This window comes from Chiloscyllium punctatum, chromosome 38 (assembly GCF_047496795.1).
Source record: "Chiloscyllium punctatum isolate Juve2018m chromosome 38, sChiPun1.3, whole genome shotgun sequence".
Classification (NCBI taxonomy): domain Eukaryota; kingdom Metazoa; phylum Chordata; class Chondrichthyes; order Orectolobiformes; family Hemiscylliidae; genus Chiloscyllium; species Chiloscyllium punctatum.
This window is the reverse complement of record NC_092776.1, coordinates 37,827,726-37,850,995: the sequence shown is the minus strand read 5'-3', so window position 1 is coordinate 37,850,995 and position 23,270 is coordinate 37,827,726. Positions and strand designations below refer to the sequence as shown.

Here is a 23,270-nt window from a genome sequence, read left to right as displayed (position 1 = left end):
TGGAGGCTGAGGGGTGACCTTATAGAGGTTTGTAAAATCATGAGGGGCATTGATAAGGTGAATAGCCAAGGTTTTTTTCCCTGAGTAGGGGAGTCCAAAACCAGGGGGCATAGTTTTAAGATGAGGGGGAAAAGATAGAAAAGGGACCGAAGGTGCAATTCTTTCACACAGAGGGTTGTGCGTGAATGGAATGAGCTGCCAGATGGAATGGTGGAGGCTGGTACAATTACAGCATTTAAAAGGCATCTGGATGGGTATAAGAATGGGAAGGGGTTAGAGGGATAAGGGGCAAATGCTGTCAAATGGGGCTAGATTTATTAGGTCGATACAGACAAGTTGGAACTAAGGGTCTGTTCCGTTCTGTATATCGATATAAATTGTGTAACTTCTCAGGCTCAATGGTAGTTTGACTAGTTAGTGTGAAGTGGCAAAGAACAAATCATCCTTCATTTTTATCTCTCTGTATTATGAGTATTATCTGTCTTCTACCCTATAATTTCTTTGGTTGGGTTTTGGCACAGGAAACCACAGTCTCTCTCTTTTTTGCATGCATCAAATGGAAATCAAGTGATCAATGCTGGCATTTTGCACATTCCCCTAGAAATCTGGTAGAACTTTGACATATTTTGATGTACTAAACATCTGATATAGTAGACAGCATGATCACTCTCACTGATGACTGAAATTACACATATCCACCATGTTGGAATACACAATAAAAGCATGTGCATTGTAAGTGCCTGAAACAGGCCTTAAACCCTTTTGCATATCGACGTAAAGGGTTCACCACCCGCTTGAGGCACCAACAGCAATGTTAGGTTGCATTGAAGCACCTGTTGCCAGTCTTGGCTGCATTCCAGAAAACCAGGTCTAAGTGCAATTTCAAAGGAGACTCTTTAGACCAACAGCACAAAGATAAGTTGGTTTTAAAAAAACGGCGTACCTGAATTTGGCGCTAAGGAGTTCCGGCTACCACTTACACCCTTTCAGCCCAGTGATCATGATCTCTTCTAATTGCAACCTCAAACTTCCCCAACACAATCACCTGGCTCTTGTTGTCCCCATCATCCATTCCTGCTAAGGAGTGTTTTGGGCTACTGCTGACAAGCAGTGGCATGATCTTCATGGGTTCCTTGCTTCTGAGCTTTGTGTGGATCCCCATTAGCTGTCTGCGAATTGCTGACTGGACGACAATGAAACCTAGAAGTCGATATGAGCTGAACTCAGACCTGTCCATTGAGGCTCAGGGGTTTTCTGCGTTCTCTCAGCATGCCCATTTTTTTGGGTGCAACTGAATTTATTTTGGCAGCACAAAAATGATGTGCAGATGTTGAACTGCTCCAAACAACATGCATTAATGCTGCTGATACTTACATGTGGCCAGTTCTATTTTCCGCTTATGAGGAGGGTCTTGAATAATTTTGCTAATATCACCTCGACCTTCAAGTTCCACAGGTTTTTCCCAGACTGACAGTTGTATTGAGGGGTTGAAGAAAAACACACGGTCATCCCCAGTCCAGACTACACACCTATGCATACAAGAAAATGTACTGATAAATAATAGACAGATTTATAAGAAATTATATTGATAAAATATTACCAAAGAGATCATACTTTTGATTTCACTGAATGACTCCAGTAAGGTAAATAATTTATCAAAATATAAAGTGCAAGTGAGTATTGTGCATTTTTAGTTCATGTTGAAAATATCGTTTGATTGCATCAGTTTAAGTCAGAGCCCATAAGAGCAATGATTCTGGCATTGGTGACAGAGTCATATGAGATTAAATCACAAAACAACATTATTTAAGTATCCAAAGAAAATTTGCATTTAACAAAATAGGCGTTAGACCTGTTTACAATTTATTTCAACTCAATAATGCTCTTTATTTGTTCTGACAATGCTGCAGTATTTAACACACATAATCTCGAAGCATAAATTGTGCTGCAACTAGCTTTAAAAGTTGTCATAATTGAAAAGAATATATGTAACAAGAGTCTGATCACTTTATCATTCTGATTTTTTTCATCTCCTCACTCGAAATGAAACATAAATCTCTCTTCAGATCTTTTTACATCACAATCATTCTAAAGTTGAAAGTACACACATAAAACTATCTCATTTTTCAGGACGATGTTATAGCCCCCAAATTTAACCGCAGCTGCTCAAAGTGAATGGGGCAGGTCAGGATCGGCTGCCATTGTCACACAGCATTTTCCCTTCTGTTGGAATTTTGCATGGAATTCTTTAGCAGTAAGAATGTTCACTTGGGAAATGGATCCACGGGTAGGTGATGGGGAGGGTCAGAAGAGCAGGGTGGGTCCAGAATAGACTAACATGAGAAAAGATAAATATAGGGGCCACAAAAATCTTCATCAAAAACAAACAGATGCTATTCATTTTTTTCTCAGTAGTGACCTCTTTTAAGAATGTCTGGTTAGACAACTCAGTATTTCTCACAATTAGGTGCTCCAAACTATCAGGATGCTTAACTTTGACACAAACGAAAAAGAGATACAGAGAGAAAGGGAGATACTGAAAGAGTAAGAGACACCAGTACAGAGGTAATAATGGCTACGCACTAAATAACTTCATCCGTGATGTTATGTAAGCATGGATTTTGGTTCCAGCCAAAAATGAAGGAGGGATAAGAAACAGTCAATAGTTCAGAGATAGAAGAGTGTAGTGGTGATCGGTTAGTGCAATAGATATGAAGAATGTAGCTGAGTTCAATATCAAATTGGATGCCAAGGTTAATCAAACTAAGCCAGAGCAGAAAGTAAGAGTTTACTGATATACTGAGAAGCTAAAACTTACAGGGTAGGATAGAAACAAAAGTAGGCCACCAAGCCATGCCTGACACTCAATTTAACCATCACCGATTACCTTTTACCCATTCCTATATCCCTTTACATTGCAGATAGGAACAGGAGACGGCATTCAGCCCATCAGATCTACCCTGTTATTCAATACGATCATGGCAGATTGAACACTGAGGACAGGAAAACTTGTCTTTTTGTTAACAATATGAAGATTTGCCTCAGCAATAAATGATGCATAGCTTAGAAGGCATAGTGTTGGGTATGAAGTTAATATCAGTGGCCGAGGGATAGGCTTGGACTGGACGATTATAAATGCACAAGTAAAATCTATGCAATTAAGTTATTACTGACAGAGGCATCAATTACTGTCTATCCCTAATTATCCTTGAGAAAATGATGGTTTAATTGCTGCAGTGTGTGTGATGGAAGTACTCCATCAGTCCTGATAGATGTGGAGATCTGAAAGTTTGGTCCAGCAATCAATCTCCATGCCAGGAAGCAGTGAGATAGAGCACGGATCTCGAAGGTACCGTCAAAGAGTTGCAAGTTCCTGCAGTGCATCTTGTCGTTGATATGTTCTGTGGCCACAGTGATTAGGTGGAGGGATGAGTCTTTAAGGATTAGGATGGATGTGCTAATCAAATGGGCTGTTACACATTGTGTGGTCATATGCTTCTTGAGTGTGGTTAGAACAGCAGTAAGCCAGGTAAGGACAAATGGTGGGCAGAAGAGCACGGTTGTATGTAGTGAGCAGGGTGTGATATAAACTAAGCGATTGTACATAGAGAACAGGGAACTGTGTAGTCTGTACAATGTCCCTGCTTTCTACATACAACGGTGTTGTGTGCACAATGTCCCTGCTCTCTACATACAACTGCATAGTCTGTACAACACTCATCGACAGCTATGATTGATTCTTCAACTCAGTCAGGACCATTTGTGATCTAAGAACCCAAGAACTCAACCCACCGAAAGTCAGAATGGAATGAGACTCAAAGACAGAGGGGCAGTGACCCTTTCAGAATCTCCTCCACCCATTCTTAGTTTTTGATGTCAGTGCACTCAATCAGAGCATGCTACCTGCCACCACCTTAGCACAACCCAATATGAAGCTGAAAGGCCATAATACAGGTGAGAACCAATAAGGCCACCACTTCAATTGGCAGCATCTGTGAAGAGAAGACAGGTCAATGTTTCAAGTCCAGTGATCTTTCTTCATACAAAGCTCTGTCATGGCACTAACTCACTTTTCCACCATCTTTGCCACAACACTCCACACCATATCAGTGAAAATCCCCATGGGAGTGGAGGTTCTCCACAGAATCAGTGGGAAAATATTCAACCTGTGCAGAACCAAAAGCACCTGAACCTCTGTTGTTGAGCTGCAACTTAAAGATGGTGCTTCCATATGAGCACATTCAGAGGACAGTCCCGAATAAAATACTAAAATATGGCTTGCATACATGACTACTTCTGCCTCATCTAGAGGGAAAAGGTCATACCAAAGTATAACTAAGATGTTGTTAATTCTGACCATCCTCAAGGAAGGACGATTGCAGTCACCATAGAGGAGTACTCTGCTGTCCACCACAGGAAGATCACTGTAAATATCTCCCTTAATCACCTCCTCCACGCTGCTGAAAAGGTCCTGTCAGATCACAATGCAGGCTCGGGGCATCAAGAGGCACAGGTGACATGATTTTCACAACATGACAAATTAAACAAGTGTACAGAGAGCAGCAATATCACTAAATGTCCATCTTTGATCTTTGACTGCCAACCAGGAGGACCTAGGGAGTGCCTTCCTCAAACTTACTTGTCCCCAGAAATCCATCATGACCCTCTGCATGACATGCAAGCTGTGATCTACACCTCACAGACCCAAGACATGAGCAAGCTAGAGTCAAAGAAGAAGTAAACAAAGAATTGCAGATGCTGGGGATCTGAAACACAAATAGAAGTTGCTGGAGAAACTCAGCAGGACTGGTAGCATCTGCGAAGAGAAGACAGGTTAATGTTTCAAGTCCAGTGATCCTTCTCCATATAAAGCTCTGTCATGGCACCAACTCACTTTTCCACCATCTTTGCCGCAACACTCCACACCATATCAGTGAAAATCCCCATGGGAGTGGAGGTTCTCCACAGAATCAGTGGGAAAATATTCAACCTGTCCATAACCAAGAGCACTTGAATTTCTGTTGTTGAGCTGCAACTTACAGATGGCGCTTTCATATGAGCACACTCAGAGGACAAGCTCCAGCCTCTCACTGTGGTGGACCTTAGGAGGCAAAGGAGAGAATGGTCTAACCATACAGAAATCAAAAGCCCTTCACTAACCTACTCCCACTGCACAGGAGTGCATCCTCCCCCCAACAAGATCCACAATTAGCCACTGGACAATGTGGATCAATTCCCCTACTTTGGGAACCTTCTGTTGTGAGGGAAGATATCAATGAATAAAATCAACATCACTTCTAGTGTGCCAGTGCAGCATTTGGCTGTCTGAGGATCAAAGGCATTTGATTAAGAATGCCTTGAAACTGCACGGCATGCATGTGACTTGTCCCTTAGCAGTCATTCATGAATTGAAACCCTGAAGGTACTGTTTTAAAGTACTTTTGCAAATATGAGATGAGAACGTGGAAGTGTCGTGGAGGCAATTTCAGTTGAGGCATTGGATGGTTATTTCAAATGAAATGATGTGCAAGTTGCAGGAAAAGGACATGAAATTGGTACTAAGATATGGTGCTTAGAGATCTGGTGCAGTCACAATGGATCACATGGCCTCCTGCCGCACCATAATAATTCTATAATTCATTGCGATTAGTGGAAATTGAAAATAGATTGTCTTGATAGTGGCCCAGATAATGATGTATTATTGTGGTGGAGGAGCAGTAAGCAAAGCTGCTACAAGTGATTCTCTGTGAGAGAGAATAGACTAAAAGGAGGTAATGGGTTTAGAAAATAGAGTATCGACAGTGAAGATGAAGACCGAGTTGACGTCTTGGAGTTGAAATGAATAGTCGAGGGTATGATGCTGGAAAAGCACAGCAGGTCAGGCAGCATCCAAGGAGCAGGAGAATCAATGTTTCGGGCATAAGCCCTTCCTCAGGAAGCCCATTCCCGATTGAAGGGTGTATGCCTGAGATGTCGATGCTCCTGCTCCTTGGATGCTGCCTGACTTGTTGTGCTTTTCCAGCATCATACTCTTGACTCTGATCTTCAGCATCTGCCATCCTCACTTCCTTCCCCCATATGAAAATGATAGCATTTTTCCAGAGGATAGCGAGCACAGCGATAAGACATGAATAGTCGTAGGGATTGGGTAGTTGCAGACTCTACTAGAGGCTTGAAAGAATAGCTGGTGAGCTTCAAAAAGAAAGAAAAATAGAGTGAGGTGGCTGGGTATCAGGTGGAATGGGCAGTTGCATTGGGATGGGGTACAAGACAAAATAGGAGAAAAAAGAAGAGAACTTATGATAGCGGTGATGAAATGGGTGATGTAGATTTTGAAAGGAAATGTATTCTATCTCATATTTATTACTGTGGATATTGAAGATAAGGAATAATGTAGTAGGGAGATAGGGTGCAAAGGATGAACATAAACAGAAATTTGTGAATTGTTCCTGAATAGTTCTTGATTTCTGAAGGATCACAGAGTAACTCTCAGAGCACCTGGCAATGAGGTGAAGGTCTAAAAGCATTTTTCAAATAATTTAGATGAAAATACATAATTTGAATGCAGGAAAGCAACACAAGTCAGCCCTATCGACATCCGTTATAAAGTATGCAAAGGTGATCCTGTGAATTCATGAATTTTCCAACACACTCCTGCTGAAACTCCAGTGCAGTTCGGTGACATGATTACAGACTACTTTGAGCTCCAGGGCCTGGGCTTTCCTTATGTCAGACCATGCATGGCAAAGCCTGTCTCTGCATGTTCCAAACAAGGCCACTGACATCAGTGACCACGTGACCCAGGTGCAGGTATGTGCAAGTTTGGAGGTTTCATAGAATCCCCACAGTGTGGAAACAGGCGTTTCGGCCCAACAAGTCCACACTGACCCTCCGAAGAATATCCCACCCAAACTCACTCCCTATAACTCTACATTTACCCCTGACTAGTGCACCTCGATTATACATCCCTGAACACTATGGGCAATTTAACATGGCCAATTCACCTGTACATCTTTGGCTTTTGGGAGGAAACCCACGCAGACACTGGGACAATGTGCACACAAATGGTCACCTGATGCTGGAATTGAACCTGGATCCCTGGTGCTGTGAGGCAACAGTGCTAACCACTGAGCCACCATGCCACCTTCCATATCACTTACCTAGCTATCTGGCTTGCTGAGTAAAACCAGGTATACAAGCTTCGACAATGGCAATTGTGGGTCAAACCTGGAATTAAGACTGTAATGGTGACAATGAAACTATTGTCAATTGCCAAAAATCTGGTTCACTAATGTCCTTCAAGGATGGAAATCTGCCATGTGATGCCAGACTCACGGCAATGTGGTTGACTCTTAACTTCTTACAGACAATAAATGTTGGCCAAGCCAGCAATGCCCGCATCCCCATGAATGAATAAAACAAAATCTGAAAGTAAGATACACAATATAACCTGGACTTTAGAGTCATGGCAATGTAGGGTCATTCATCTGAACTCTGAACTCAGTGGGGTCAGCATCAGAGATTTCAGAAGAGGCATGTGCCAGTACTTATTTTAGCAAATTGTTACTGAGTTTTGTTTTGCTCCTGATGTGTTGTTACATTGACCAACTGAATAATTTTTGCTGATGCCTTTGGAGCCAAATCCAAGTCAAATTACTAGGTTTCGTGAGAGATAAACATAATGGGCAAAGCTGTGAAAAGAATGGAAGTAAATCTCTTTAAAAGAAAACATAATGTACTGGTTTTGGTGATTTGAGAGGGGTGAAAATTTGACACATTGATCCAGATTACATTCTGAAATATTACAGGATTGTGGCAGCGTCAGGGTGGTAAAATGTTTGTGCCCTGTTGTGAAAGTGTAGAGTGTATTGTACATTTAAGAGAGTTGAAAACCTAGCAAGGAATGACAAAGCACAGACAGTCCAAAACATTTTAACAATGTAACACTTGGTCAAAACAAATAGCAGCAGATGGGTTGCCATAAAACAAAAACAAATTCAAATTTAGCCAATCAGTTGAAATTATGCCCCAAGATACAAAAATCCAAACAAATTTGAATTTAGACTTTTGATAATATTAAAACCAGTGAAATAATTTGATGTTTTGGGGTTTGAAATCAGACATTTTGAATGGTCAGGAGGAGAACTGGTAAAGACCAACAAATGTAGACAGCTATCTGAAGAGGTCTTTGCAAGGTACTTGTCTGTGGGGAGTCTGTGCAGCATAACATCGAGGTTGACCTGGAGAGAATCTACAGAGAAAAATCTACAAAGGAGAATCAGCAAAGCTGACTGGTGTTGAAATGTGATTTTAAAAAAAAAAAATCTTAATCGGGATTTCTTTATCGGACTAGTAATGTAGAGTGGGAGGTAAAAGATAGGTTTAAGAGAAAGGAGTTGTAAATAATTGTTGGTTTTAATACTTTCTGTTGGACTTAAAGAATAAAGTTGTTAATTTTTACTTTAAGTAGTGACCTCTGGGATAATTCTTTGCCTCTGGGAGTCTGGGTAATCCAAGATGGAGGACGGGAAACATTTCTGGCTGTAACAGCTGCTCCTTTTTTGAGGTGTTTTAGGTTCTGGAGGTGATTTCCTCGAATTCCAGGAGCAGCAATTACTGTTTTATATGCTGTTGTATTGTTTTGGAACTTTAGGAAATAAAAGTAAAAACAACAGCAGTTTTAAAAGGGAGAACAGACAAAGGAAGCACATGGTAAGGTCAATGCAGGAGAGAGAGAGAGAGAGAGAGAGAGAGAGAGAGAGAGAAAGAAACAGACACTGCCTTTGCTGTTTGAATTCATGTATCGCTGGACATTGGACTGTGTCTGGGAAAATGAACAAAAGTGAAATTCACAACTGATCTTGGAGAACTGTTGGGTGTAGTTTGCAGCACAGAATCAGATAAGTTAATTGTTCTTTTAAGTGTGGCCTGAAGAAAGTCTGCAGTAGTGAGTAGAGTGGGTTCTTTCTTGATTATATGTTTTTGGAGATATGTCTCCATAAGACAGTGTTATTTTCTGGGTCTGTAGAATGTGAAGGAGCAAAAATGGCAATTAGTACAGTGATATGTATTTCGTGGCAGATGTGGGAGTTTAAAGAGAATTTAAGGGTTACTGCGGATAATATCTGCAATAAATGCTGTTGGTTGTGAATCTTATCAGATTGAATAGATCAGTTGGAGAGAATTTGCAACAGCAACAGTATGTGATGGATGGTAGTTATAGGAAGGGGGGGGGGATGTCTCAGATACAGTCATATAGATGGGTTAACTCCAGGAAGGGTAAGAGAGGTAGACAGCTAGTACAGGAGTCTTTTATGAATATACCCATTTCAAACAGGTATGCTGTTTTGAAAAATGTAGGGGGTGATGGATTCTCAGGGGAACATAACACGAATAGCCAAGTTTCTGGTATTGAGACTGGCTCTAATGCAACGAGGGGTACGTCGGTTTCCAAGATATCAATTGTGTTAGGGGATTCTCTATCTGAGGTACAGACAGACGTTTCTGTGGCCAGCAGTGAAAAAGCAGAAGGGTGTGTTGCTTCCCTGGTGCCAGGATCAAGGATGTCTCAGAGAGGGTGCAGAATGTTCTTACGGGGGAGAAGAGCCAGCAAGAGGTCATTGTCCACATTAGAACCAGAGTAGAACCATAATGTTAAGGGTTTAGATGGAGAGGAATTTGTTATGTGTGTACAAGAAAAGTTTCTGATTTAGTATGTGGATGTACCTACTAAAGAAGGTGCAAAACTTGACCTACTCTTGGGAAATAAGGCAGGGCAAGTGACTGGGGTGTCAGTGGGGGAGCACTTTGGGGCCAGCAATCATAATTGTATTGGATTTAAAATAGTGATGGAGAAGGATAGACCAGATCTAAAAGCTGAAATTCTAAATTGTAGAACTGTTGAAAGCTGACTGGGGGCAGATATTCGCAGGTAAAGGGACGGCTGGAAAATGGGAAACCTTCAGAAATGAGATAATGAGAATCCAGAGACAGTATATTCCTGTTAGGGTGAAAGGAAAGGCTGGTAGGTGGTGGGAATGCTGGATGACTAAAGAAATTGAGGGTTTCGTTGAGAAAAAGAAGGAAGCATAGGTAAGGTATAGACAGGATAGATCGAGTGAATCCTTAGAAGAGTATAAAGGAAGTAGGAGTACACTTAAGAGGGAAATCAGGAGGGCAAAAAGGGGGCATGAGATAACTTTGGCAAATGCAATTAAGGAGAATGCAAAGGGTTTTTACAAATACATTAAGGACAAAAGGGTAACGAGGGAGAGAATAGGGCCCCTCTAAGATCAGCAAGACGGCCTTTGTAAGGAGCCGCAGAAAATGGAGGAGATACAAAACAAGTATTTTGCATCAGTATTTACTGTGGAAAAGGATATAGAAGATATAGAATGCACGGAAATAGTTGGTGGCATCTTGCAAAATGTCCAGATTACAGAGGAGGAAGTGCTGGATATCTTGAAATGCATAAAGGTGGATAAATCCCCAGGATCTGATCAGGGGTACCCTAGAGCTCTGTGAGAAGCTAGAAAAGTGATTGCTGGGCCTCTTGCTGAGATATTTGTATCATCTATAGTCACAGGTGAGGTGCCAGAAGACTGGAGGTTGGCTAACATTGTGCCACTGTCTAAGAAGGGTGGTAAGGACAAACCAGTGAGCCTGACCTCGATGGTGGGCAAGTTGTTGGAGGGAATCCTGAGGGACAGGATGTACATGTATTCGGAAAGGCAAGGACTGATTAGGGATAGTCAACATGGCTTTAAGCGTGGAAAATCATGTCTCACAAACTTGATTGAGTTTTTTGAACAAGTAACAAAGAGGATTGATGAGGGCATGGCGGTAGATGTGATCTGTATAGACTTCAGTAAGGCATTTGACAAGGTTCCCCATAGGAGACTGATTAGCACAGTTAGATCTCATGGAATACAGGGAGCACTAGCCATTTGGATACAGAACTGGCTCAAAGGTAGAAGACAGAGGGTGGTGGTAGAGGGTTGTTTTGCAGACTGGATGCCTGTGACCAGTGGAGTGCCACAATGATTGGTGCTGGGTCCTCTACTTGTCATTCACTTAAATTATTTGGATGCAAGCATAAGAGGTACAGTTAGCAAGTCTGCAGATGACACCAACATTGGAGGTGTAGTGGACAGCGAAGAGGGTTACCTCAGATTACAACAAGATCTTGACCAGATGGGCCAATGGGCTGAGGAGTGGCAGATGGAGTTTAAGCCAGATAAATGCAAGGTGCTGCATCTTGGGAAAGCTAATCTTAGCAGGACTTATACACTTAATGGTAAGGTTCTAGGGAGTGTTGCTGAACAAAGAGACCTTGGAGTGCAGGTTCATAGCTCTTTGAAAGTGGAGTTGCAGGTAGATAGGATAGTGAAGAAGGCATTTGGTATGCTTTCTTTTATTGGTCAGAGTATTGAGTACAGGAGTTGGGAGGTCATGTTGCAGCTGTACAGGACATTGGTTAGGTCACTGTTGGAATATTGCATACAATTCTGGTCTCCTTCCTCTCGGAAAGATGTTGTGAAAGTTGAAAGGGTTCAGAAAAGATTTACAAGGATGTTGCCAGGATTGGAGGATTTGCGCTACAGGGAGAAGTTGAACAGGCTGGGATTGTTTTCCCTGGAGCGTCAGAGGCTGAGTGGTGGCTTCATAGAGGTTTACAAAATTATGAGGACAAGGATAGGATAAATAGACAAAGTCATTTTCCTGGGGTCGGTGAGCCCAGAACTAGAGGGCATAGGTTTAGGGTGAGAGGGGTAAGATATAAAAGAGACCTAAGGGGCAACCTTTTCACGCAGAGGGTGGAATGATCTGCCAGAGGAAGTGGTGGAGGCTGGTACAATTGCAACATTTAAGAGGCATTTTGATGGGTATATGAATCGGAAGGGTTTGGAGGGATATGGGCTGGGTGCTGGCAGGTGGGACTAGATGGGGTTGGGATATCTGGTCGGCATGGACAAATTGGACCAAAGAGTCTGCTTCCATGCTGTCCATCTCTATGACTCTCAAATTTTTACAGATTACAGCACAAGGCGAATCTTTTCTGTGTGGATAGTTTAAATTATTAGAGGGTTTATCCCATGTTATAACAGCCTATACAGTCCCGCTCACCTGGCTGGCCACATTCTTCTTTTCTTTTGTTTGGTTTCTTCATATTTTCATTTCTCATTTGAATCAAAGTTCACCTATCCTTCTTTGCTGTGGCTGCAGTGGAGGAAGGCGGGTGTGAGTGCTGGCTGCGGTGGCAGCATGGTGGATCTGGATGGCCAGAGTGGCCATTGCTTTATTGAAGGCGTCATCGTCAGTGGGTCTGGCTCATTCCTCCTGGTGGCAGTGCGGCAGTATCAGTGGTGGCTACAGCGGTGGCAGTATGGTGGTTCCAGTTTGTTCCTTGTGGCTATGGCAGCAATGTGACGGCTTTGGGTGGCGACTGTTTGAGAGATAGCTTCAACCCCGGCTACCTGGTGGTTCTGGTCTGTCCCACCTTGCTATGGCAGTGATGCAGTTGATTGTGTGTCTGCTTTGGGAGTGGCAGCTTAGCGGATCCAGTCCAGAAATTCTTGATTTGGTGGCCTCAGGGGCCATTTCCATGGCAACATCCTGTAGCCACTCCATAAACCAGGAGCCATGGATGGAACAAGAGATGAACTTTGTCCTAACTTTGTCTCAATTATTTCTTTTTATAATTAAAATTAAATGGCGCTGAATTGTGGGGTCATGTATGCTAAACCTAATAAATTGATTAGGATTTATATATCATCTGTATTTTTGAATAAAATAGCAATTTATTGTCACTTGGATTTTCATAAAATACAAGTGACAATAAATTGCTCTTCTATTCAGAGATGTCAAGGTAAAGCATGAAGCAACATTGATTACCATCAACTTTGAAGAATGTTACACACAAACATTTGCTGAAACTTTCTTGTACTCAATTTAAATTTTCTACCAAAGGGAGCTGTAGACATCTAACAACAGTAGGGTGGTCAGCCAAGAACATTGAAACTTTCCCACTGACAGAAAACCAGAAAGTAAAATGCATTGTTCTTTTCATGTCATCTGAAAATAAGAGAGACCAAAATAAATGACTACATTGTATTCATGGGATTAAGACTGAAACTGGAAATATCACAACGAAGAAACATGATTTACCATAAATTTCGGAGTGGGTTTTTCAGGACCTTGAAGCTATTGAGCAATAATAATGAACTTAGAATGTCATTAAAAATCCAGTTACATCTCATTCAACAAGTTATAGATTTTTCAAGGATTTTTACAGCAGGATTAGAAGCATTAAAGAGTACATTTTCATCAGTAAATCTATTGCTGCTTAACTGGAGTCTTCCTTTTTATTTTTTCATTGGATATGAGCATTGCTGACAAGGCCAACATTTATTTTGCCTTTCTAATTGCCTTTCAGAATGTGCTGGCCAGATGCCTTCTTGAACTGCTGCATCCTACAGTGCTGTCACAAATGGAGATCCAGATTGTCACCCAACAATACTGAAGTATTAGCGGTGTATTTGCATGTCAGGGTGATGCTTGAGTTATGGGGAACATGCAATTTGTTCCCACGGGTCTGCCAACCTTCTTCTGTTAAAGTCAGTGGTTTGGAAGGTGTTGTTGAAAGAGCTCAGTGAGTTTCTGGGAGGCCCATAAGCAGCACACTCCAGAGGGAAGCACAAAATTACCAACAGCGACTTCTGGATTGACTACAGGGTTGAACTGTATCCTTCTTTATCCCAAACACACATAACTAATCATCTGTTAGGATGAGGTGAAACAGCTCTGCAAGGGGTACAAGTTGGAAGAAAAGCAGGCAAAAAAGGAAGAGGGTTTATATGTAGGAGTTTGAATAAGTTGACTTCTCAGGGTTCCTTTGATCTCCAGTTGCATAGATTCAATTGCTGCCTGTCGCAGAGCAAGAGAAGATCTCCAGACCAGTTTGGGAAACAAAAGAGAGAGCTCTTTCCCATGTAAACCTCTCTAGAAAATGTCAGTTTTCTTCTAACTTTCACTTTTCAGGAGAGACAGAGTTTGTTATTTCAAGCTTTGAGGTCTTTGTCCAACTCCCAAGTCTGTGGCAAAACAGAAACCAAATGTCCAGAGACTGTTGCTAGGCAATCTTCAGCGGTCCCATTTGAACACTCAGTCTGTTTGTCTAGCATCAAAGGTTTTAAAAACATGTGCAAATCTTCCTACTTTGTTGGACGCTAATTTTCTAAAGTTATTTGATTTCCCAGTAATAGCATTAACCCATAGCACTCTTCAACTTTTGACTTGTTCCAAGAAATGATATAGTAAATCTTTTTCAACCCAGGAATTGTCCAAATTTTCTACTTTCCAATTCTCATAATCCATAGATGTATGCGTTTCTAACATGACCAAAGATTCAGTGTTTTCAAGAATTTTCCTTTAATTATTACATTACAGATGACATTTTGTAAAGATTTGTTGGAGAAATAAAGCCAGAATGCATTAGATCTGTGAGAAAATGTAATGATAAACTTGTCATGACCCACTTGAGAATGCACAATATTCAAGTCAGAAACTCCCAGAGTTATCATAATGTTAAAGATTTAATCAAATTAGTCCGAGTCCTCAATTTTCCTGTCTGACTGAATTCAGGTTAACAGTGGCCAGGTTTCCAAACTTAAGAAGAAATTACTATTTATTACAAGTGAATCAATTCTAGTCACAAGCACACAAAACTATGAATTATTAATGCACAACTTTACTAGTTGAAATTCTAACCCCTTTCTTAAACCCCTACATACATATAGACTGACACAGACAAAACAAACAGGCACGTGGATGTTGTGGATAGAGAAAACAAAACTAGGGGAAGACAGCTCAATATCACCTGTTGATAGGATTCGATGAGACATTCTTTTCACCTGACAAGTCTTTCTGCTCACTGACTTCTTATTTCTTTTAAGTTATTTTAGTTCTATATGGAAGACACAGAGTAACTGGCACACTAATTGTTCAGTTTTCAGTCACTGGCTCAAGTCAAGAGATTACAGCAATTGGTGGAGAGAACAGCGGCTGTCTACTGGATTTGGCTACTCCATTGTCTGGACAGAAAGTAAGATAGAGACTTTTCGTCCATTGTAGACCAGAAGTTTTTGCCTTGGTGTTTACACACATGCTATAAGTCAGAGAATTGTGGTCATGTTGATGATTCTTGGCCTCATACTTGATCCAAACCAATCAGAAATCTTTCCCTGGGTGATGCTTGCTCTGCAAATACATCCATCTTATCTTATTGCTTGGACAAAGTAACTGTCAATAAAACATGCAATGAGTAACCTGATTGTTATAAGTACAGCAATTCCCTCCACAGTCCTGGGTTTCAAAGCAGTATGCATTTCCGGAGGAGGAGGGGCCCTCCACCTGTATTGCTCCTGTTCCCCTCTGAAGCTTGGAACTTCATGCTTAGGGAGGTCATCTTAAACCCTTGGCATCTCCGGCTCATCCAGCCACTAACACACCCTTGGGTTGTGCAATCAATAGTCCAAGACCACAGGTTCCACCGTTGGCTCTCTCTTACTCCTTGCTGCAGAACCAGAGAGTTCACTAAGATGAACGTGGCTTTGTCAAGGGCCGGTCATGTCTCACAAACCTCACTGAGTTTTTTGAGAAGGTGACCAAGCATGTAGATGAGTGTAGGGCAGTTGACATGATATACATGGACTTCACTAAAGCCTTTGATAAGGTTCCACATGGTAGGCTGATGGAGAAAATGCAGAGGCATGGAATTGGGGGTGATTTAGCAGTTTGGATTAGAAACTGGCTTTCTGAAAGAAGGCAGCGAGTGGTGGTTGATGGAAAATATTCAGTCTGGGGTCCAGTTACTAGTGGTGTGCCACAAGGATTTGTTTTGGGACTACAAGTGTTTGTCATTTTTATAAATGACTTAGACACAGACACAGATGGATGGATTAGTAAATTTGCAGATGACACTAAAGTTGATGGAGTATGTTAAAGGTTGCAGGGGCACTTGGATAAACTGCAGAATTGGGCTGAGAGGTGGCAAATGGAGGCCAATGCAGCTAAATGTGAGGTGATGCACTTTGGGAAGAATAACAGGAAGGCAGAATACTGGGTCAATGGAAAGATTCTTGGTAGTGTGGATGTGCAGAGGGATCTTGGAGTCCACATGCATAGATCTCTGAAAGTTGCCACCCAGGTGGGTAGTGCTGTTAAGAAGGCATACGGTGTGTTAGGTTCATTCGTAGAGGGATTGAGTTCCGGAACCGCAATATCATGCTGCAACTATATAAAATGCTGGTGCGGCTACACTTGGAATATATGTACAGTTCTGGTCACTCCATTACAGGAAGGATGTGGAAGCATTGGAAAAGGTGCAGAGGAGATTTACCAGGATGTTGTCTGGTCTGGAGAGAAGGTCTTAAGAGGAAAGGCTGAGAGACTTGGGTCTCTTCTCATTGGAAAGAAGAAGGCTCAAGGGAAATTTGATAGAGACATACAAGATGATCAGTGGATTAGATATGGTAGACAGTGAAAGACGTTTTCCTCGGATGATGACGTCAGCTTGTACGAGAGGGCATAACTACAAGTTGGGGGGTGATAGATTTAAGACAGATGTCAGAGGCAGGTTCTTTATGCAGAGAGTGGTCAGGGCATGGAACGCCCTACCTGCTAATGTAGTTAACTCAGCTACATCAGGGAGATTTAAACAATCCTTAGATAAGCACATGGATGAATTTGGGATAGTGTAGGGTGACGAGCTGAGAATAGTTCACAGGTCGGTGCAACATCGAGGGCCGAAGGGCCTGTTCTGCACTGTATTGTTCTATTTTCTATGTACTATGTTCTATGTAATGTGAGGGAGAGGAAGAAGAAAACCTACTGAGGGACACTTTACTGAAACAGCAGATAATGCTGCAGCTGATTGTGCATTTTGCTTTTCTAAATGGCACTGCTTTTCACATTACGTTTGGCTGTTTGTCTCTCTGTGTAACTCCAATGTCATTATTACAGCATCAGTCATCACTTCATGGCTGTAAGTGATGCTTTATGGATGGAGGTCTATGCTAAGAGCTTACTGCATCAACTAAAAGCAAAAGGAACAAGGTGTATACAGGGCTATACAGTGGAACCTCGATTATCCGAATGAAATGGGTGGGCACTATTTTGTTCAGATAATTAATAATTCAGTTAATTGATTCAATGTCTTTCCTCTGGGGCTCAGTGTTTTCTGTTAAGTCCAATCCCTGTTTAGGAGACGAGGCAGCAGCACACCGTGCGTGAACCCTCACCCACTGCCCGCCCATCCCACCCCTCATCTACCCCCAACACCGTCCAGCAACTCCCACGTCCACACCCCCCCCCCCCCCCCCCCACGACCCCAAACCCATCCAACACGGCTCCCTGCCGCCCCCCACCCCTGCCCCCCTCCCACCCCCTCACTGTCCACCACTGACCCCCACCTGCCCCCATCCCGCCCCCCTCCTGTGCCCACAATACCATCCAAAACCGCCCCCGGTTCACCCCCAACCCTGCCCCTGTGCTGCCCCCTCCAAACCACCCCCCACTTACCCCCACCCTGGCCCGTCTCCTATCCCCAAATCATCCAACACCACCCCTTGCCCACTCCCCCAAACCTGCCCAACATTGCACCCCACAACCCCCGGGTGCCTTTTGGCGGGGGTGAGTCTCCAAATAGTGCTCGCTCTACCCCTGTGTAGAACTCCAGGGAAAGTTTGGGAGGAGAGGGAGAGGGCAGGAGGTCAGTCATTTGGAGACTGTGCCTGGGCTCCCATCGATGTCCAGGACTATTCTTGACAGCATTTCAGTAAGCCGAGATCACTTTTAATCACTGTAAACAAAGAATGCCAACAGTGTTGGAAACACATCTTTGATGTAATGTTTCTATCGGGACCTCGAGATCTCCTTCAGATAATCTGATATTTGGATAATTGACATTCAGATAATCGAGGTTCCTCTGTAGATACTATTGGGATCTTTAGCCTTCCTTGTACATCATTGAAATTCTTTCACTGCCTCTGTGTTCAAACATGTTGGTTTCAGTGTGTTGTTCAGCAATGTCTCAGGGAGGTGCAACACACAGAGGGGGACAATGCATGAGGATGTCCAGAGACTAGGAACTCTGCGTCCTGTGCAGTATTTCCAAATCACCTTTCTAGTAGCCCTTCCTAATAATGCCATAGGCTTCATATCTCCCCAGGTTCCCACACAATCCATATACATGTGTCTGAACCTGTCCACCTCTCCCACCCAGTCCTGCATATGATCTAAGTACCAAGTACAGTCATTTACTCTACCACCAACTGCACCCCCTCCTCCAACAGCCAGATTGCTCTTAAAGGTGGATGAACACCTCTTCTGCCCAACCACTTTCCAGGCTATGCTTTACCACATCCCCTGCTTGCAGATGTAGTTACATCCTTTCACAGCTGTCATCACCCTCTTCTCCACTGTTCAGCTCTCAACCCTACTGACTAACTTACAGAGTCTCATTCCCATAGAAACAATTTCCCTTTTCTCCAATTGCTCCCCCTAGTTTCCATAGTTGGAACCATCTGTGCTATGAACCCAACTCAACAGCCCTGTATGGACAGTCCCCAACCCCTGACAGGTGATTGGGCATTTCCCTGATTGCATTAGCCCTAAGCTCTGGACTGGTCACTATTTAGGCATAGGACTGATCACAAGCTACACCATGGACTTGGCTCAGGACTGCTCCCCTTAGACTTTGAGGCACAGCTGCTTGCTTTGTCCACTTGAAATGTGTTGGTCACATATGCTTTTATCTTCTATTAAAAATAAGTGGGAATAGCACTTCTGTAACCTCCTTATTCATTCAGGTCAAATATTTTTAGTTCATAAAAATGATTTCAATTGAATGTTCCACGTTCAATAGAAGTACTTTTCTTGTGACATGACTTCCCTTAAAAGAAGACTTAGAAGATTCACTTCTTAACAACTTTTGCATAGACTACCACCATTCTGGCTGACAGACATTTCTTAATGCAGTCTTTCACAATCAATAATAAAACTGAATAATAATTTCCATGGTATTATGATTGTTATCTTTCAACAGAATAGATATCTTCAACTATAATAATGAGAAACGTACCTACCACTTATATCTTCTGTTAAGACGTAGACCATGTGTAAAATGCTGCATAAACGCCATTTCAATATTTCCAATGATTTGTACTCTTTTATTTTTCATTCTAAATTAATATGATTGATTTGATCTGATTACCTCTCTGAAGTTTACTGTGACAAATCTGGATTGAAGAAGATTTCCTCTCTATGCTGGGACTAAAGCACAAATGAATAAAGAGGGGAAGTTTTATAGGATTCTGAAACAGCTCACATTGCCTATTGTGTTTTTGAATGCCTCTATACCTGTTTTAAAGGTATTAAAAAATGATAATGGATCCATGTCAAATATTTAACAGTTCTCCCTTTACTGTTTCTCATAAATCAAGGAACATAAAAAAACCACTTTCACTCTGAGAATTTTACTCTGAAACCCTTTCCAAAGGCACAGGTATCAAGTACAATCTGTTATGAATAACAGGCAGTTTTCAAATGTCAGATTAACAACATAAGACATAGGAACGGTAGTTGGCCAATCAGCCCATCAAGTCTGCTCCACCATTCAATGAGATCATGGCTGATCCAATAATCCTCAACACCATTTTTCTGCCTTTTTCCTGTGACCCTTGATTCCCTTAATGATTAGAAATCTGACTATCTCAGTCTTGAACATAATTAATGACCATATCTTAACAGCCTCTGCAGTAAAGAATTCCATTCATTCACTACCCTCTGAGAGAAAAAAGATCGTTCCCATCTTTGTCTTAAATGGGTGACCCCTTTCTCTAAGAATATGCCCTCTAGGCCCCAGGCTCTCTCACAAGGGGACACAGTCTGTCCATATCTATCATGTCAAGTCCCCTAAGAACCTTATATGTTTCAATAAGGTCACTTAGCATTCTTCTAAATTCCAATGAGTACAAGCCCAACCAACTGAACTTTTCTTCATAAAATAACTTTCACTATTACCCAGGATCAACATAGTGAACTTTCTCTGGACTGGTTGAAGGTATCTCTCCTTGATTAAGGGACGCAAATATTGTTCATGGCATTCTAGTGTCTTTTGATCAATGCCCTGGATAGTTAGAGAAACATCCCTATATTTTATACTCCATTCTCTTTGAAATAATGCTCAACATGTCGTTTACGTCCACATTACTTGCACACTAGCTTTTTGTGTTTCACATACTAGAACCCTCAAATACCTTGGTGCTACTGCTTTCTGCAGTCTTTAAGTACCGTTCTTCTTATCAAAGTGCATAACCTTACTGTTCCCACATTATACTGCATCTGCCAAGATTTTGCTGACTCACTTAAACTGTTTGTACATCTCTATAGACTTCTTGTGGTATCTTCACTGCCTGCCTTTTTTTGGGCCATTTGCAAACTTGCTGAAAGTCCATTTACGACCCTCATGCAAGTCATGAATATACATTGTAAATAATTATAGCCATATCACTGATCCCTGTGGCACTCCGCTAGTTACAGATTGCCATCCCAAAAATATCCCCTTTATCCCAACTCTACCTTCTTTTAGTAAACTAAATCCCTATGCATTGATGGGTGAAATAAAATACACAGTAAAGTAAAAGTCATGAGCAGCTCAGTATTATTAGGGATATGAATGATCTAAAGGTTTAAAGCAGAGAAACCCATAGAGTGGAAAGTTATTGTGAGGCTGCATACACACATAATGACAGAGGTCTGACAGTAGGGAATGGAAGACAGAAAGAATGAACATTTTATCTGTAATAATCCGCAGAGGCCAGTCCATAGATGGTAAATGAGTACTATGGTTATGAACAAAAAGGAGATTCTGAGTCTGTGATTTTTTTGAGATAAAATGCAATAGAGCACATAGAACTGCCAAAGATAACTGGGATCTGCACATAGTTTTGGGTCATAACACAATAACTGTCATTATGAGTCAATAAGCCTTTAGATGAGCTCTAGGACACTGAGGTAACTCTCTGCTCAAATTCCTGAAATCAGGAGCTGTACCATCTGACTAATCAGGACATTACATGACATTTAGTGATAGCTTTCGAGAGTGTGTTGCTGGAATAGCACAGCTGGTCAGGCAGCATCCAAGGAGCAGGAGAATCAATGTTTCGAGCCAGAGCCCTTTATCAGGAATGTGATAGCTACTTAGAAAGTTGGATATTGAAACTGCAGTGTGACACTATTAGGAAAATAGGTTAACATTCTATTCAGGGAGCATATAGTCATAGAGTCATACAGCATGGAAACATTCAACCAGTCCACATTGACCATGTTCCCAAACTAAACTAGTCCCAACTGCCTATGCTTGGCCCATAACCTTCCAAACCTCTCCTATTCATGAACTCATCAAAATGTTTTTTAAGCATTGCAACTTTACCTCCATCCAACACTTTCTCTGCTCATTCATTCCACACATGAACCACTCTCTGTTACCTTTCATGTCCTTTTTAAATCTCTTCTCTCACCTTAAAAAATATGCCACCTGGTATCGAACTCCCCCAACCTAGGGAAAACAAATCCTTATCTTTCATCTTATCTATATCCGTTATGATTTTACACATCTCAATAAGGTCATCCCTCGACCTCCTACGCTTCGGTGAAACAAATCCCAGCATATCCTATCTACTTCTTTATCTCAAATCCTCCAACCCAGCAACATTCTGGTAAATATTTTCTGAACCCTCTCCAGTTTAATATTTTCCTTCCCATATCAGGGCGACCAGAACCGCACACAGTACTCCATAAGAGGCCTCACCAATGTTCTGTACAACCTCAGTGTAATGTCTCAACTCCTACACTCAAAGGTCGGACCAACAAAGGCATATGCTAAGTGCCTCCTTAATCACTCTGTCCATCTCTGATGCAAATTTTAAAGAATTATGAACCTGAACCCCTACATCTCTCTCTGTTCTACAACACTACCCAGGGCCTTACCATGAATTATATAAGTCTTGTCCTTGTTTATTTTACCAAATGCAATTCCTCACATTTATCCAAATTAAACACATCTGCCACTCCTCAGCCCATTGCCCCAAGATCTATTAGTAATCTTAGATAACCTTCTTTACTGACCACTATACCATCAATTTTGGTGTCATCTGCAAATGTACAATTGTGCTTCCCATTTTACCAGCCATATCATTTATATAAATGACAAACAAAAATGGGCCCAGTAACTATCCCTGTAGAACACCACTGGTCACAGGCCTCCAGTCAGAAAAGCAACTCTCCACCACCACTCACTGTTTTTTTAGCTTTGAGTAAGTTTATCCAATTTAACTGTGGTAAATCGTTTGCTTAAGGTTGTATGGATTTGAACAGCTAGGTTTAAATATTTTGTTTGCAGTTAGAACACATGAGATATACCAAGTGGCATGTGATAGGTAGATTGTCTGCGAATGCGTGTAACTTTATTTTATGCAAAGAAGTCACAACTATTTGTAACTTGGTGGAAAACCAATGAGCTGCTCTCTGCATGCATGTGAATAAGCCACTTCTATCTTTTTTGTGCACGAATCAAATTTCTCCTGTTTATTTTTTTATTTTTTTATTTTTTTATTTAACCCCCACACTACCGCCTAAGTGCGGTAGTGCTTATTTTTTCCCCAGCACCCATGGTGTGTGTGTGCAGGTGCGAGACACAGTGAAAAACACAAGGTGCACGAATCTTTATTCAATTTCCACCACCAGGAAGATATGAAAAACACCCGAGTGGCCAGTGACAAGCACTGCCAATAAGCCGCTTCTATTTTGAACTAGAACTATTTAGTGTTGACTGTGTTATTTAACACCGTCCACTTGGCCTTTCACCATGTTAATACACTACTACCAAAATGATGGGCCTTATCTTATCAAGTGTGGTACCTTATGTGTGGTACACTTATTGAATATCTTCTGGAAATCCAAGCATATTGCATGTACTGCTGGTCTTTATCCATCATACTTGTTACCTCCTGAAAGAGCGATGATAAATTTGTCAGGCATGATTTTCTCTTCAAGAAAGCATGCTGACTCTGCTTGATTGTACTACATATTTCTAAATGTTCTGCTATTACATCCTTTACAATAGACTCTAATATTCTTCTCATGATATATGTTAAGCTAACTGGCCTATAGTTTGGCTTCCCCTCTGTTTGATCAAGGGTATTACTTTG

At 41.7% G+C, this 23,270-nt stretch overlaps 1 protein-coding gene across 3 annotated transcripts in view; it reads right to left on the bottom strand.

The window, feature by feature from the left end:
* Nucleotides 1-23,270, bottom strand: part of tcerg1l (transcription elongation regulator 1 like) — a 739,617-nt gene that overhangs the window by 206,508 nt on the left and 509,839 nt on the right. For all 3 annotated transcript variants that reach the window (XM_072557635.1, XM_072557638.1, XM_072557637.1), the window contains exon 9: nt 1,375-1,529. In XM_072557635.1, the coding sequence (XP_072413736.1) occupies nt 1,375-1,529 (155 nt within the window). The remainder of the gene's footprint in view (nt 1-1,374; nt 1,530-23,270) is intronic.